At 52.1% G+C, this 12556-nt stretch overlaps 1 protein-coding gene across 1 annotated transcript; it reads right to left on the reverse strand.

Annotated features, from left to right (window-relative positions):
- Positions 1–2458: 2458 nt before the first annotated feature.
- LOC135967005 (pepsin A-like) lies at positions 2459–12300 on the reverse strand. The gene is made up of 9 exons (XM_065528116.2): positions 12194–12300; positions 11550–11712; positions 9167–9284; positions 8181–8299; positions 7305–7504; positions 5257–5373; positions 4089–4233; positions 3889–3987; positions 2459–2766 (listed from the first exon to the last, which is right to left on the reverse strand). Exons 1-9 carry the CDS (start codon positions 12247–12249, stop codon positions 2617–2619), a joined length of 1167 nt encoding a protein of 388 aa, XP_065384188.2. The 5' UTR covers positions 12250–12300; the 3' UTR covers positions 2459–2616.
- Positions 12301–12556: the final 256 nt, after the last annotated feature.

Here is a 12556-nt window from a genome sequence, read left to right on the forward strand (position 1 = left end):
TGCTTATCCCATGACAAAATGTGAGGAGGATGGAATGTTGGTGGGGGTGGGAGCTGACCCCCCTGTTGTCATTCACGTGGCCTTCCTCAAACCCTATCCACATCTCATACTCTCATCCGATCTGAGTTGTTTCCTTTTAAAACATCGTCGCTAATCACTCATTCAGCAACAATTTAGGGACCACCTACTATGTGCCAAGCCCTGTTCTTTCTGCTCAGGCTTCAACCCTAAATACGATAACCATCCCTGCCCTTGTGAATCTGAAACACTTAAATGTGTCGTTACAAGTCGTGCCAAGTACCATGAGGGATAAGGTGGGCCCAGGCTCTATGGGAGAGTGGTCAGGGAGGGCTGATCACTTTTACAGGGAAGTGACTTTTTTTTTTAAGGTGGGTTTCACTCTTTTTGCCCAGGCTGGAATACAATGGCGTGATCTCAGCTCACTGCAACGTCTGCCTCCTGGGTTCAAGCGATTCTCCTGCCTCAGCCTCCCGAGTAGCTGGGATTACAGGTGCCCGCCACCACGCCAAGCTAATTTTTTGTATTTTTAGTAGAGATGGGATTTCACCATGTTGGCCAGGCTGGTCTCCAATTCCTGACCTCAGTTCATCTGCCCACCTCGGCCTCCCAGAGTGCTGGGATTATATGTGTGAGCCACCGCACCTGGTTGGGAAGTGACATTTAAGCCACGTCTGCAGATGCTAGGTGTTAGCAAGGCAAGAAAGAGGGAAAGGCAACCCAGGCAAAGGAAACAGCATGTGCAAAGTCTGGAGGTGGGAAAGCACTTGGGTTATCGTGGCCATGGGAGCCAGGGTGGAGGGAGCTCAGGGCAGTGGGATCAGAGTGAGGAAGGGAAGGTTTTGAGGGAAAGGAGCACACAGGACCTGGAACTATGCCAAAGATTTGCTGTTTTGTTCCAAAGGCAATGGCAAGAAGGCATTAAGGGTTTTAAGCAAGGAAGGGATGAGACGAAATGTATGTTTCATAAAGTTGACTCAGCTATGGAAAGTGGGCTTGGGAGGGTGAGAGTGACCCCGGGGAGACTGGGCGTTGGAGATCATCCCTGGCCCTCCTACAGCCCAGCTCCAGCCTCTGGCCCTGCCTTCAGCAGACAGCCTGGGTTGGCTGTTACCAGAAGCAGGAGCTATGGAAATTTTCCCAGTGTGCATGCTGAGAGGCCCAGGGCTGTAATAGACTTCCTAGCAAGAGAGAGTCTGAGATCAAGCTGAGCTGAGTTAAAATGAAACAGATCACTTTGCAGCAGGACTTATCAGAGCCTTTGATTGGGAACTGTAGCTGGTGAGCCCTGGGGAAGGGCCTGGAACGTAGTGTGTTCTGTACTTATTTAGAAACTATGTTTTCCATTGTACGTTTTGCTACCAAGCTCAGTCTGAGAAACTGCTCCATTTCCTCTTTACCTTTCTAGGGCATATATGCTACTGAGCGTGCTTAATTCTCTGTCTCACAGCCTCTGCTCAGGGAAGTGGAACACCATTCTGTTTGTTACAGACGGGGAAACAGATGTGTTCAGGGTCTTGTGCCTGGGACCTTGCGGGAGATTGACAGTGAGTCTTGGTCAGCCAGCGAATCACAGGGGCGTCCTGGAAGATTGTGGGGTGTCAGCTTCTTCCACTTCTCCTGTCCATGTCTTGCAGACAACACTGCCCTGTCCTGTCTACTTAGGGACATCGCCATTAGTGTCCACCTCTCCTGTCTCTCCTGATTGCTTTCTTTTCCTCATGATCTTTGTCTCCTTTTTTTTGAGCTGCAGTCTCACTCTGTTGCCCAGGCTAGAGTGCAATGGTGCGATCTCAGCTCACTGCAACCTCCACCTTCCCGGTTCAAGCGATTCTCCTGCCTCAGCCTCCCGAGTAGCTGGGATTCCAGGCACGCACCACCACGCCCAGCTAATTTTTGCATTTTGAGTAGAGACGGGATTTCACCATGTTGGCCAGGCTGGTCTCAAACTTGTGACCTGTCTGTCTCAGCCTCCCAAAGTGCTGGGATTACAGGTATGAGCCACTGCTCCCAGCCTTGTCATAATCTCTTACTGGTTTTGGCAGAAGTAAGAAGTTGACTCCCTCAACTAAGAGCTTCAGTGCTATTTTTTCTTTTTTTCTCTCTCTTTTCTTTCTTTTTTTTTTTTTTTGAGATGGAGTCTCTCTGTGTTGCCCAGGCTGGAGTACAATGGCACGATCTCAGCTCTCACTGTCCCTTCTATGAGAAGAGAATGAGCCCAGCATTTTTGGCCCCCAGGTCTTTTTATGATGCTTCCAGCACAGCCCCCTGCAGGCCTCTGTCTTCCTGGCTCTACCATGAAGTGTCCGCTGCTGGGGTCACCCTGTTGGCTGCCATCCAAGTGGATGTGGTCATTTTGGTCCCTGCCCTGGCGTTCTAACCCCAGTGATGTGAAGGAAAAAGACCAGCAAAGAGAAGCAGCTCCACAAAACCTGTTTCAGTAGGTTATGTTTTTATTCTACATTATTGGTAAGACAGGGAACAGGGCCAAGACCTCCACACTCCCCTGGGAAGGACAGTCAGGAGAATTAGATACATCTAAAGTGGGCAGAGGACGGAGGTCAGATCTTCCTGGGAGGTGGCTGGAAAGACCTGGGCTTAAGCCACGGGAGCCAGGCCGACCTGGTTGTTTGCCCTGTCGAAGACAGTGAAGTACTGGCGGATGAAGACATCACCCAGGATCCAAAGCTCTCCAGATTCGGTGGGGATGTCCATGCCCTGGAAGCCGCTGATGCAGCTGCCCTGGCTCTGGAGAAAAGGAGAATAAAAGTGGAGTTGAGACGCCGATTCAGCAGTGACAGGCACTGGGTGATAAACATCCAGGGCGCCCATGTCCAGCTGCAAGGCATGTGCAAGGAGGAGCTTCCTGGCTCAGTGTCCAGGGACTCGGCTGTTCTTCGCCTGGAGTCGGCCTGTAGAAGCTGTCCACAGCACGATTGGTTTCTACGCATTACTGGACATTATCTGGCGTTTCTGGCAGGCACAGGAACCCTGACATCAGCATCAGAGCTAAGGCCTTGGGGAGAATTCAGCTGGTAGGAAGGAGTGTGAAAACTCAGCCCACACAGCCTTTTCTCATGATTATTCTGATCCCGACCAGGGGCAAACCGGAGAAGCTGTTAGCCTCTTGCCTCACTAAGTCACTGGGCTGTGACCTTGTCTGCACGTCACCTGGGGAGCTTTGAACTCCCGCAACTCCATCCCATTGCTCAGGCCTTGCCCTCTCCTAATGTAATCAGAATCACTGGGGGAGCCCAGGCATCAGTGCTTCTTGTTGAGTAACATCAGTCCACTGGCAAAATCAGTTTTCCACCTGACGTTATAATAATAGAAGGGAGAGTTTTCCTGTGGCTCGTACAGCTAAAGATTTGCTACTTGGTAGAGATGGTAGGAGTGTCGGAAGCCCCAGCCTGTGGAAATGAGGATTTCCCTTTACCCAACCCTTGGTAGCTCAGTCTCACTTGGATGTGATCAGTCTCACTTGGTTAACCTAACCGCACTCTGAGGGTGGGGAAAGCTGCCATGTCTACATTTTGGAGGAGAAAACTGAGGCTGAGATGAGCTGTGGCTTGCTGAGAATCAATGGGCTGGTAATTCAGACCCAGGACTTGGACCCAGGGATCCAAATAGAATCCTCTTTTCCCTCCATTAACCTTTGCTTCACTTGTTCCCTTAGGGGGCTGTATCCGAGTTCTTATTCCTGCGTTTGTTTTCAATCTGTTCCTTCCCTCCGGAGCTGTCTGGGGCAGATGTTCGTCTGCCTCTGCCTCTCGGCTTCAGCTCGTGGAAGCGCACTTTCCCTCTGCAGAGGGGACTCTGTGGCCACATTCTGTGTGAGCCCCTCTAGTGGATGGTCCAGAGCCCCCTCACCTGCAGGATGTAGGCACTGGGTGGCAAAGGGTACTGGACTCCGTTGATGGTGAAGACGATGTCGGGCAGGCTGCTGATGGCTGAGCAGCTGACCACCATCTGGAAAGAGTGAGGTGAGAAAAGTTACAAGGGTTTTGGTCCCGTGTGCCTGGCACACCCACTATTTGAGTGTAGAACAGAGCCGTCGGGGCTGGACTCACCTCGCCGTCTGAGTTCTCGCTGGCTCCGATGTCGCTCTGGATGTTGGCAATGGGGCTGGTTGGGCCGGTCAGCAGAGAGGTGCCGGTGTCAACAATGGCCTGGCAGCCCTCAGCGCAGGCGATGGCCTCTCCGTTCATGGTGATGCTGAGGGCAAGAAGCAAGTGAAGGTTCCTGAGCCCTCAGGGGTACATCTCTCCAAGGATGAACCAGGAGGTGACCCCAGACATTTCTTCCCCACCCATCCATTGGCCAGTGAGTGAAATTTCTGTTCCTCTCGTTTACACATTCATTCATCCTGCATTCATTTATGCAACAAATATTTTGCAAGTGCCCACTCTCTGCCAGGCATGGGAAACGCAAAGCTAAACCAGACAGCCTCACAGTTCCAGGCTGCAGGGAGCTCCCGGCCTGGCTGGCAAGATAAGTTATGGTGGCAGAAGGGCAGGATGATAAGCCAGGCGTGCGGCAGGGAACAAAACAGCGTCCAGAGTGAGAGGCGGTGGAGGGAAGCAGCCAGGGGAGCAGACACCCAGGGATTCCAGGCAGGTGAAGAGAGAAGGAGGACATCAACAGGGGACGGTATGCGGGGAGGGACAGAGACCAGAGGGCTGGGGCAGGAGTTGGAGGAACTGGTGAAATGCTAGCATGGCTGGGCAGACATGAGGTGATCAATGTGTCCTGGTTTGCCTGGGATGGTCCCGGTTTTAGTACCGAAAGTCCTTGTCCTGGAGAATTGTTCACTCTTGAGAAATGACTTCACACAATTTCTTAGCCATTTTGCCCTACTTCTAGACTGAAAGTGACACATTTCTTCGAGTGGGAGGAGCATTGCTGGTTCCCAGGCCCGTTAAATTGAGATGTGTGGACAGGTGGTTGCCCAGCTTTCCCCAGGGATGCCGGTGGATTGTTCTGCCTCCGTGACTATTAGGACATTGGCTATCTGACGCTTGCAGAGTCTCGGCTTCCCAGACAGCTCTTCCCTCCTCCGCCCGGGACGTGTCTTTCTATGGTTTCTCTGGCCGGGCCAACTTCCGCCTTCCCCCTGGAGTGTGTTCCCCTGTGTCAGCTCTCCCTGGGGGGATTCTGGAAAGCTGGTTAGCTATGAATCCATAAGGAAATGGGATGTGGGGCCCAGGCCTGGATGCTGCCTATCTGTGGCAGTCCCACCTGTCCACGGAGATCTGCCAGTAACCCTCGACAGAAACAGGAACCCAGTTCAGACTTCCAGTGTAGTAAGAAGAGTCAATGCCACCAAATATCACCACGCTGCCACTCTGGTCATCGCTGTGGAAAGTGAGGGAAGAAGACATGAATTTCTCTGTTCGTTCATTTCTGTGAACATCTGCTGTTGGCTCCTCGGAGCTACCCTTGATTGGGCACTTGGCAGGCTGTCCTGGGGTGTGACAAATGTGGTTTCTTGTCCTCTTAGGCCAGGGCCCACGCAGTGGACACTGTCACTGTTATTTCCACTTACCATGAGGACACTGAGCCTGAGGGAGGTGAGGTCACCTGCCCAAGGTCACACAGCGGGGGAGTGGTGGAACTACGTTTGGAAGAACACGGGTCTTTTAGGTTGATGTGTGGTTTCCACTGTGGTACTCACTCTAGTTGCCATGGCGACCCCAGGGATGTGAATGGGTGACAGTGTCGGCTCTTAAGGACTTGATGGTGGAGATCTCTTGTTCTTAGCTGGGAGCAGTTTTGCCCCCAGGGGAATGTCTGGAGACATTTTGGATTGATTGGGTGGGGGTAGTGGATGCTACTGGCATCTAATGTTTAGAGGCTGGGGATGCTGCCAAATGTCCTACAATGCATGGGACAGTCCCTGGCAAGGACTTATGCTGGTCTGAAATGTTAATAATGCCCAGATTGAGAGACTCAGATCTAGCTGGGGAGATACAACGGCCCCACGTGAAATATTTAAGTGCTCATAAAGGCAGATTATGTTTCAGAGCCACCTTGAACATCAACTGGCCAAGAGGAACACATGACAAAGAGCCTTCCTGTTGTAAATTGCAGGAGTCCTTGTTATTTCAATATTCATTTTCTAAATCTTTGCAGTTTCAGGGTAGATGCAGAACAAATGTAGATGGCAATAAGAAATCAGTCATCGGAGAACTGGCCATGTATAAAACATGACCCCCTCACTGAACCCACCCACCTTTGCTGTGAACGTCTCACAGTGTAATGCTATATAGCGAGGACCTAGATGTGTAGTTACGAACCGAGGAAACAAGTGAATGACGGCAAATCCTTTCAAAAGACGAGGACGTTCGTGAGTGTTAGAGGAACGTTGAGTGTCTTAAGAAAGTGGATGATGCCCTCAGATATTCTTGCGTAACACTCTACTCAGCCCAAATTGACATTTGATTTATTCTTTGTTCATTTGTTTGTTTGTTCATGTATTTCTTTGTTCATTCCTAGAATTAGCCCACGGTCACAAATGGAACCTAGGTTTTATTAAATCACAAAAGAAACTTGCTTTCATGATTTAAAAATGTCATCATCCATGATATATCTTGATCAAATCTTTTCATTTTTGTGTTATGGAATTTTGTTCTGTTTTAAGTGTATTCACTTTGTTTATTTATTTATTTATTTTCTGAGATGGAGTCTCGCTCTGTTGCCCAGACTGGAATGCAGTGGCACAATCTTGGCTCACTGCAACCTCCGCCTCCCAGGCTCAAGCGATTCTCCCTGCCTCAGCCTCCCGAGTAGCTGGGTGTACTGGTGCCTGCCACCACGCCTGGCTAATTTTTGTATTTTTTAGTAGAGACAGGGTTTTGCCATGTTGACCAGGCTGGTCTTGAACTCCTGACTTCAGGTGATCCTCATGTCTCAGACTCCCAAAGTGTTGGGATTACAAGCATGAACCACCGTGTCTGGCCAAGTGTATTCATTTCAGTGGCATCTTTGGGGGCCAAGGATGAGGGAACTGGCACTGAGGGGCAAATGGCTGAGGACATTTGAGTTGTGCACATCAAGGGGATAAAGATGCTGGTAAATGAGATGGAGTGCACATGGCCCGTCAGAGAGAGACTTGGCACTATCACTCTCCAAAGACACATTTCTCTAGCCTCAAAAATTGACTTTCCAAATCCCTTGCTTCCCAAGACCCTCTCCATCGCAGCCAGCCTTGAACAGCTGCTGCTGGGCCAGAACACTGTGACCTCTGGAGGGGGAGGTGGGAGGAGGCCCCTCTCCACCCAACTTACGCGCTCAGGTAGACAGAGAAGAGGTCCTGAGAAACCAGGCCCTGGTCCCAGATGTTGTCAAAGACGGGTGTGGCCCCGGAGGAGGAAATGCTGGGGTAGGCCAGCCCCAGGATGCCGTCGAAGGGAGCATAATACAGGAAGGAGCCGGGTTCGGTCTCGCTCAAGCCGAAGATCTGATTGGTGTCTGAGATGCCTCCAACCTGGGTGGGGGAACCGAGATGATGTTCACCATCAGGTCATGTCCACTGAGCTCTGGGTGCCAGCCTCAGGCCCACAGCTGCCCTGGTTCATCCCATGCAGGACTTGGCTTCTAGGGCATCAGCCCAGAAGGAGGGGAGAGGGACTGTCTCCTGGAATGCTCGTTCCTCTGCTGGAGGTAACCATGGCAGCTGATCTGCAGATGGCCACGGTCTATGACTCAGTGTGAGATTTTGCTGGAGAACAGATTCACTGTGTGTTTGTGTTACGGATGAAGAAATGCAAAGCAGACCCCGGGCGAATCAGGGCCTTTGACCCCTGCCATGCCCCAAAAGTAGCAGAGAGGGCTTGTGGAGATTTGAGGACGTGGGGGGGCTGCAGGTTGGGAGAAGGAGGAAGAGGAGGAGGTGCCAGTTAGAATTGAGCCTTTACTGACTCTCTCCACCCTCCATAACATTCTGCTTGGGTGGAGCTGAGGCTGGCTTATGGCTCCCGGCAGCCCACCCTTTTACTCACTGCCACCCGAGCTAGCAACGTCTGTGACATCTCTGCTGCTTCTCCCCCAGCCCGTACCCCCAATCAGGTTACTTTTGTGATCACCAAGACTCATCGTGCTGGAATAAGCTGATTCTGGGGGTGCCTGATGGCGGGATGCAGCGGCAGCCTGCAGGCGCCCACCTGGACAGTGTCGTATCCGAGGATGCCTGTCATGCTGCCGGTGCCGTAGGTGATGGAGAGTGTCCCGCTGGTGGACTGGTAGGTGGAGGAATCCTGAGGGTTGAAGAGGTTGTGGTTGGCTGCAACGGCAAGCAGTGATTGTCAGTCTCTGAGAGCTGGGTGAAGGTCACAGGCTGGGATGTCTTCCTGGGATGGGGTGCCCTGGCCCCAGGAAGGGCTCTGGAGGTGAGCAGTGACCTTTTCCCCTAGACCCTTGGACCCCAAGAGACCCCATGTTCTGTCCTGTCTCATTGAACTCCTGGGACCCTTCACTGATGGCAGGTACCCAGGAAACCCCAAGGGCCTACCGGGGACTCCCCAAGGCCAACATTGAGCTGAGCAGGCTGGTGGCTACCCAGTGACGAGCGCTTTCACCCCCCAGCCCGCGGCCAGTGCTCCCATTATGTGGATGATGACACAGGCACCCCATCTTAATTAAAACTCAGGTGAAAACATTAGAAGAGGAAGGAACCCACAACACACATTGTTCATGACTTCCAAAGACAAGCTCTCTTTCATTAGCAACCAATGATTTTTCTTTTTTTTTTTTAAAGGAGCTCAGCACTCACCTCTAGCCTGTCCGGGCCAGGCTTTGGAGCCATTTCCTCACACTGGACTCTTTCCTAGCGGGCTATTCTACAGCCCGTTGGCCCTGTCTTGCTTTGGGCCCCTACATTTCCTCTCCCAGGCTGTGGGTATTTTGGGGAGCTTCTCTCTTCCCCACAGACTGGAAAATCTTTGACCGCAGGGATCGTATCACTCATCCCTTTACCCCGTGGAGCACCTGCGCCCAGTGCTTGGCACGTAGTAGGTGCTCAGTAAATGCCTGTCGAGTGGCTCCAGCAGGCTTGAGGTGGGAGCTGTCAGAAGCCCACGGGTGTCCAGGGTTCCCCAGGGTCAGCTGGTGCTGGGGAGCGAGAGTGGGGTGGGGCAGGCTGGGAACTTACTGCATGCGAGACTGGAGCAGTAGACTGAGGGCACCCACAGGTTGGAGGATCCGGTGTCAAAGATCACGGTGAAATCCTGGGCAGGGGTTCCGATGCCGATAGTGCCGAAGTACTCCACCTGCCGAGGCCGGGACAGCACAGTTCATGGACCGGGGTCTCTCTGTCAGGGCCTCCCTAGGGGCTCTCTCTGGGTCACCTCCTCGGTTGCCCTCTCTACCTTTTCCTTCCCTCCTCACAGTTCTTGTCTTTCTCTTCCCAGCCACTGCCTTCATCCTTCTAAGCCCAGCCCTGGCGTCCCTTCCTCCTTGAAGTCTTCCCTGATTGCTCCCCCAATTTACCTTCTGCTCTCTCCTAAGCACCACAAGCATCTAACAGTCTGCTGTTCCCTCTTCAGCCATTGTCTTGTCTGTCACAGTCTTCCCATCCTTACAGCACATGTTCTCAGAGGATGGAATCTCAGAGGATGGGGGTGGAATCTTCTAGCACCGGGCAAGTGACAGCTTAAGTGCTTGTGCCTTAAATTGTTTTTCAGAAGCTAAGCAAGCCACCTAAAGATGGAAACCTGGCTGGTTTTCTTATTTCTACATCTAGATGTGTGAGCAGGTTGCAAGAAAGGGCATTGCCAGTATTTTTCTTCTTCTTTTTTTTTTCTGAGGCAAGTCTTGCTCTGTTTTCCAGGCTGGAGTGCAGTGGCACGATCTCGGCTCACTGCAGCCTCTGCCTCCTGGGTTCCAGTGATTCTCCTGCCTCAGCCTCCCAAGTAGCTGGGATGACAGGTGTGTGCCATCACGCCCGGCTAATTTTTGTATTTGTAGTAGTGACAGGGTTTCACCATGTTTCCAGGCTGATCTTGAACTCCTGACCTCAAGTGATCCACCCACCTCAGCCAACCAACCAGTATTTTTATTCTGAGTGGCAGCACTTTCCCCCCTTGCCGGCTCTGTTCTCGCCACACTGGTCTGCTTGCTGTTCTTTGGTGATGACTAGTCACTCCTGCCCCAGGGCCTTAGCATTGGCTATTCCTTGTGCTAGGAAAATGTTTATTCTAGATCTTTCTTTGGCTGATCTTTTTTTTCAAAAATCAATCATTCGGGTGTAGTCAAATGTCCCCTCTACCAACAGTCCTTCTGTGACCACTTTATCTAAATTTGCTCCCTTTCGATCTTCTTTTTCCCCATAGTCCAATTAATTAATTTGTCTTGGCCCTCATCAGTACCTGAAATTATCTTCCACGCTTGCTTATCTGTCATCCCCTGTAGAATATAAGCTCCAGGAACTTTGATTATTCACCATTGTTTTGGCCACTTGCATAGCCTCTGGCACATAGAGAGGTGCCAATATTTGCCAAATATTTGTTAACTAAATAAATGCACTAACTAAGCCTCTTACCAAGGGCCTGCCAGACCCCATGCTAAGCACTCCAGAAAACATGATTGCGTGAATTCCTGGCAACAACCTCTGTTGGTAGATATTAGTGTTTTTGTTTTCCAGACCAAGAAACGGGCTCAGAGGATTTAAATGTCTTGGCCAAGGTCCTGTGACTTAGAGGCGCTAGAACCCACATTTGCACTAGGTCTGCTGGATGGCGGAGGCCAATCTCTGAACCACAGGCATCACTGCTCTGTGCCCTCTGCCCTGTGCCAGGCACAGAGGGGACATACGATATCTGTGGGAAGGCAGGGTGTTTGCTGTCGGCTCTGAAATAATAAAGTCAGAGTGATCTTTCTGAAACTCGGATCTGATTTTGTCACCCCCTGTTTGAGATAAATCAGTGGCAGTTAGGATGGAGCCTCTCTCCGTCCACCCCTCGGCTCCTCGGGCCGCAGTCTGCAGCACCCTTCTTCCCTCCCTCTGGGCTCTCCTTCAAATGCCCTGTGCTCCCGCCTGCACAGGGTTCGGCACAAGTGATCAGGCTGTGCGGAGTTCTGTCTTCTATTGGATATTCCCGCTCTTCCTGCATGGCTCCGCGGAGGCTCCCTGCCCAAGTGGCAGAGTCTCGTAGTGTGACACCTTCACTCTGTGGTCCTCCTGCTGCCTGTTCTTTTCATTGCTTTGCAAGACTCCTTGATTACTGTCTTTCTCTCCTTGGCTATGACTTTGCTCACTGCTGTTTCCTCCTGAGCCCCACAGAGGCCCTGATATTTAACGAGGCGCTCAGAAGAAATGAACATTGCATGAACAAGTGAAGGAATGAATGAATGAACAAGAAGCAACAGCTCTGTGAACTTTCCTGCCTGCCCGGGGCCACTGACACCTAGGGGCAGACCCTGGGTCACTGCCTGGAGCCTCAGAGCCCCGGCCCATCCTCCAAGACCCCAGGGAAACACTCTTTCCTGCCGGCCAAGTCCTCAGAGCCGGCCCCGCCGCTTGCCCACACACTCACATCCAGGTAGTTCTCCAGGGGCTGTTCGTCTATCAGGGTGGGCGCCTCTGCCTGGGGGAAGTACTTGCTGGCTGGGTTGCGGTTGTGCTTCTTCAGGAAGTCCTTCAGCAGGCCATGCTCGGACAGGTTGCGCCTCAAGGACTTCTTTCTGACGAGGGGGACCCTGTGGTTTGGAGGAGGAAGAGGAATTAGGCAAGGATTCTGCTCACCGGGTTCTGTGGCAGCCCCAGAAGGGAAGGGAAGCTGGTCTAAGAGAGGAAGAAGGAAGGGAGACGCTCCCACTTCTGTGCAATAATGCAAAGAAGTTCAGCTGCCTAGTGGTGGAGCTGGAACCAAACCCAGGCTGGACTCTTAACCAGCTGGTCTAAGAGAGGAAGATGGAAGGAAGGGAGATGCTCCCACGTCTGTGCAATAATGCAAAGAAGTTAAGTTGACTAGGGATGGAGCTGGGAACCAGACTCGGGCTGGGCCCGAGTTTTAACCAGGTCTGCAGAGCTGCCTCCCAAAGGTTGGAGAGAGAAGCAGAAAAGGGGGATGGAGACAGCCAAAGACAGAGAGAGAAAAAAGGGAAGAAGGAAGACACAGGAGTAAAGAAGGGCGATGTGAGAGGCAGGCGTCTTCACACCCATGCCACTGGGACTCACTTGTAGATGATGCACTCAGAGAGCGCCACCAGACCCAGCAGCAGCAGCCACTTCATGGTTCTTCCCAGGTCCCAACTCCAGGGAGAAGCAAGACGGGAGGAAGGTGCAGAGCAGCAGCATGAGCTGCCCCTTATATGCAACTTGGGTCCTGCCTTATCGGCCTCTTGGAAAGTCACCCGTTCCCCTGATCCCAAACAGAAAAGCTCCTGATAAGATTGTCGCTGCCCCGAGAACAGTTCTGAGACTGTTCCAGTGGAGGCACTTTCCATTGTAACCTTGCGCCATTGCGGACAGGGGCGGGGGTGGGAGGTTGCCATGGGGGTTGACCCGCAGAGGGAGAGAGAAGCAATGGCCTGAAGGCTT

This window comes from Macaca fascicularis, chromosome 14, assembly GCF_037993035.2.
Source record: "Macaca fascicularis isolate 582-1 chromosome 14, T2T-MFA8v1.1".
Lineage (NCBI taxonomy): Eukaryota > Metazoa > Chordata > Mammalia > Primates > Cercopithecidae > Macaca > Macaca fascicularis.

Excerpts from the sequence above, each read along its gene's own strand:
- LOC135967005 (XM_065528116.2), bottom strand. The coding sequence starts at position 12,249 with ATGAAGTGGCTGCTGCTGCTGGGTCTGGTGGCGCTCTCTGAGTGCATC. Across the intron at positions 9,285-11,549 it reads CCCTGGAGAACTACCTGGAT|GTGGAGTACTTCGGCACTAT; the intron begins GTGAGTGTGTGG and ends CGGCCTCGGCAG. Across the intron at positions 7,505-8,180 it reads TCGGATACGACACTGTCCAG|GTTGGAGGCATCTCAGACAC; the intron begins GTGGGCGCCTGC and ends TCCCCCACCCAG.